General features: G+C 46.2%; 1 protein-coding gene across 1 annotated transcript in view; it reads left to right on the top strand.

Moving 5' to 3' along the window:
* The first annotated feature begins 1905 nt into the window (after positions 1 to 1905).
* FGF2 (fibroblast growth factor 2 (basic)) overlaps positions 1906 to 3009 on the top strand; it is a 30656-nt gene continuing 29552 nt past the window's right edge. Inside the window, exons 1-2 of the mRNA XM_009887892.1 lie at positions 1906 to 2075; positions 2780 to 2928. Of these exons, the coding sequence (XP_009886194.1) occupies positions 1906 to 2075; positions 2780 to 2928 (319 nt within the window). The remainder of the gene's footprint in view (positions 2076 to 2779; positions 2929 to 3009) is intronic.

Here is a 3009-nt window from a genome sequence, read left to right as displayed (position 1 = left end):
ATGAAAAGGGATTGAAATTTTCTGGGGTTGTCATATGGCAGGAATTGTAGGAGTGACTGCTGGAAAGTCTGAGAAAATTGTAGACTGGATCCTTGCACTTTGGATTAAAAATTAAATGGAGCTGATGGAGTTTGTTACTCCTAATTTGAAATATCTCAAAAATTACTCTGGCATTTTTCAAGGTTCTTCTGTAATCAGACTGACAGTATAATTTAGGTTTGGTTTCAGTTTTTGGTGTTTTGGGTTTTTTTTAGGTGTCAAACGTATGATGTTACTGAGGATCTCTAGAAATAGAAGTATTATAGATTGAATAAAGGCAATATTTGGATATACAGATGGCCCACAGTTATCTACCATCGGAATGGGATGTCTGTCTCCTTTATGAAGTGCCTTGTGTTCAGTATGACCCTCAAGTATGACAGAAGCACTGGATAAAACGGGTTTTTCTCTCTAAGAGGTAAGCTATTAAAAAATCTAGCTGGTTACAATACAAGACAAACACAAAAGGGCAGGTAATTTAGATAAACAGAACGGGTTAGAGAATAGGTCTCTAAGATTTATTTTTGAAGTAGAAGGAAGGTAGGGTTTAAGGCATTTTAACATGGAATATATTTTAAGCAGGCCAAGAGAAGGCTTATGAAGGGGGTTGGAAGCAGGGATAATTAATGGTTTGGGTGGAGGGGAAGTAACTGTATGGGTGTAATTGTGCACAAGATCTGAGTTGAGGAAGGGAGGTGGTGGGGATAATGTGGTAAAGGCCACAAGAAAGGAAAATGCTCCTGCCAAAATTACTTTAGTCAATGTTAAGAGGAATATTAATGACTATATTACGAGGCTGGAGTGCAGAAGAAAGTAGAATGGACAAAATAAAGACTGGACTGTTTTCCATTTGAAGAAGAGAAAGGAAAATATATTTTAAAAAAAATAAAGAAAATTGGCAGATCTTGAGGCAAGTGCATATAGCTTAGGGAATATGACCTTCCATTTTAGCTCTGTTGTCTTGTATTCCTAGACTCCACAGATATAAGCCCCAATGACAAGCTTCTAAAGAGCTCTTGTAATAGTACTGGTAGCCACTTATAGCTGCACAAGTTTTTAAAAGAATCATTTGATAAGGAATTTGAGCTGATTGCCTTACCCACCCTGCCACCACTGGGTTGGGCCCCGTCATCGGTACCAGGGCTCGGAAGACTCTGAGAAATATCAGGGCCCCATCCTGTGAAACATGGTGTTCAAGCTGCAGGCAGCTCGGTCACAGGGTCTCCAGCTGGCCAAGGATGTGCTTGTGTGGGGTGCTTTGGGGTAGAGGGGCTTGCTCCTGGCCTGCCGGCTGTGTCCCTCTTCCCAGAAGATGGAGAGCTGACCTGCATGATGCTGAAATGTGGTTTCCCAGGGCCATGCTCAGGGATCGATATGTGAGAGCTCTGAACGGCCTGTTGCGTGTGCAGGGGAAGACAGAGTTACAGAAATGGTTGAGTGAAACTATGGATGTTTAGTCTTTAGAACAGCTTTTGGGGTTTTGTGGGCTTGGTTTGGTTTGTTTGGGTTTTTTCTTTGTTTTGTTTTTTAAAAAAAACTTCTTACAGGTTTAAGAACTATGTTTTCACTCCTTCCCTTCATCTTTCTGAATCTTACGTTCATCTTCCCTTCATCTGCCTTCCAAGAAAGAGGCGAGGACTTCGGAAGACTCTATTGTGCCAGGACACCAAATGCCCTGAATGTAGCGTCTGTTGCAGAAGAAGAGCAAGAGGAAATGAGGAGTGCCTTCGCTGTTGGCTCTGACTGTCCAGAACTCTCAGGTACCGTGGTAACAGTGGGATTTTCAGCAGAAATAGCAGAAAGTGTTGTAAGTGGATGGGCAGCAAGAAGCTGGGGAACGTAGAGAGGGGAGGATGCTTATGAGTGATGGGGCTGAAATCCCCATGCATGGAGAATGACGGCAAGCGCGTGACGTTTGGCCGTGCCCGAGGCGCTGCGAGGGGACGGCTGGCTGACACGGAGGTGAACCTGTCCCTGCCCTGGGCCGGGCCACGCTGTCCTCTGCCTGCTCCATTCATCATCATTAAGCCTCTGGAGTGAGGGTGTGGGAAGCAGTGTAATTGTCACCGATTCTGGTAAAGAATTACAATTTATGGCTTGCAAGGGGTCAGAGTTGGGAAGGGAAGTTGACTGGCAACAAAATTCCTTTCTGTACATGCTAGCAAAAAGAATATTACAGATTGCATATGCTGGACAGGGTGTCCTGCGTTGGCGTTTATTTCTTTGTGCGGGTTGCTGTATGTTGGCTCTGTGAAATGAAAAGACCAGTGTTAGCTGTCCCGGTTGGGATTGTCCAGGGCTGCTTTTGCAGTTGGAGAGCTTCCCGAGGTACAGGTGTGACCAGCTTGCTGCTAGACAGATTGGGGGCACAAAGCATGGATTTGGAAACAAACATCTTCATCCTGTTTTGTTGTCAGTCTCAAGAAGAAAATGTATTTGATGGGTCAATATGCTTTGTACAGTATGTATTTTAGAAATACTAGTAGTGTTGTTAGAAGGCCAGTGCCAGACTTTTCTCCTGTTGCCTTTCGTAGATACCAGCTGATCACTTTGCTACTGTCGAATGGCAACAGAACTAGTGTCTCTCCGGTAAATGCGCAGGAGTGAAATGGTTGCCACGTGGATTTTAACAGGTCAACACGTTTCGTTATGTTGTGATTTAAACAAATTTCACGCGATACAGAGGCCACATAACTTCTCCTGGTTCAAAATAACTCTCCAGTTATTTTTATTCACAAAGCCAGCAGAGAAGATGTCCGACCTTGAATCTGGCCGGCTTCTTGCGGCACGTTTCCCGCAATGACCGGCGGCGGGAGCTGATGCGCAGCAGAGCTGCGGTTCGGGCTGGACTTCCCCCGTCCCGCTCCGCTCCCGGGACAGCCCGGTCCCGTTCCGTTCCCCCCGCCCGAGGGAGCGGCCCCCGGCGCGGAGCGGGGGCGGCCGGGGGCGGGGCGGTCGGCGGGGGCAGCC

Source organism: Charadrius vociferus, unplaced genomic scaffold (genome assembly GCF_000708025.1).
Source record: "Charadrius vociferus isolate BGI_N301 unplaced genomic scaffold, ASM70802v2 scaffold806, whole genome shotgun sequence".
Classification (NCBI taxonomy): Eukaryota; Metazoa; Chordata; class Aves; order Charadriiformes; family Charadriidae; genus Charadrius; species Charadrius vociferus.
The sequence above is the reverse complement of the archived record's forward strand: the minus strand, read 5'-3'. Positions and strand labels throughout refer to the sequence as shown.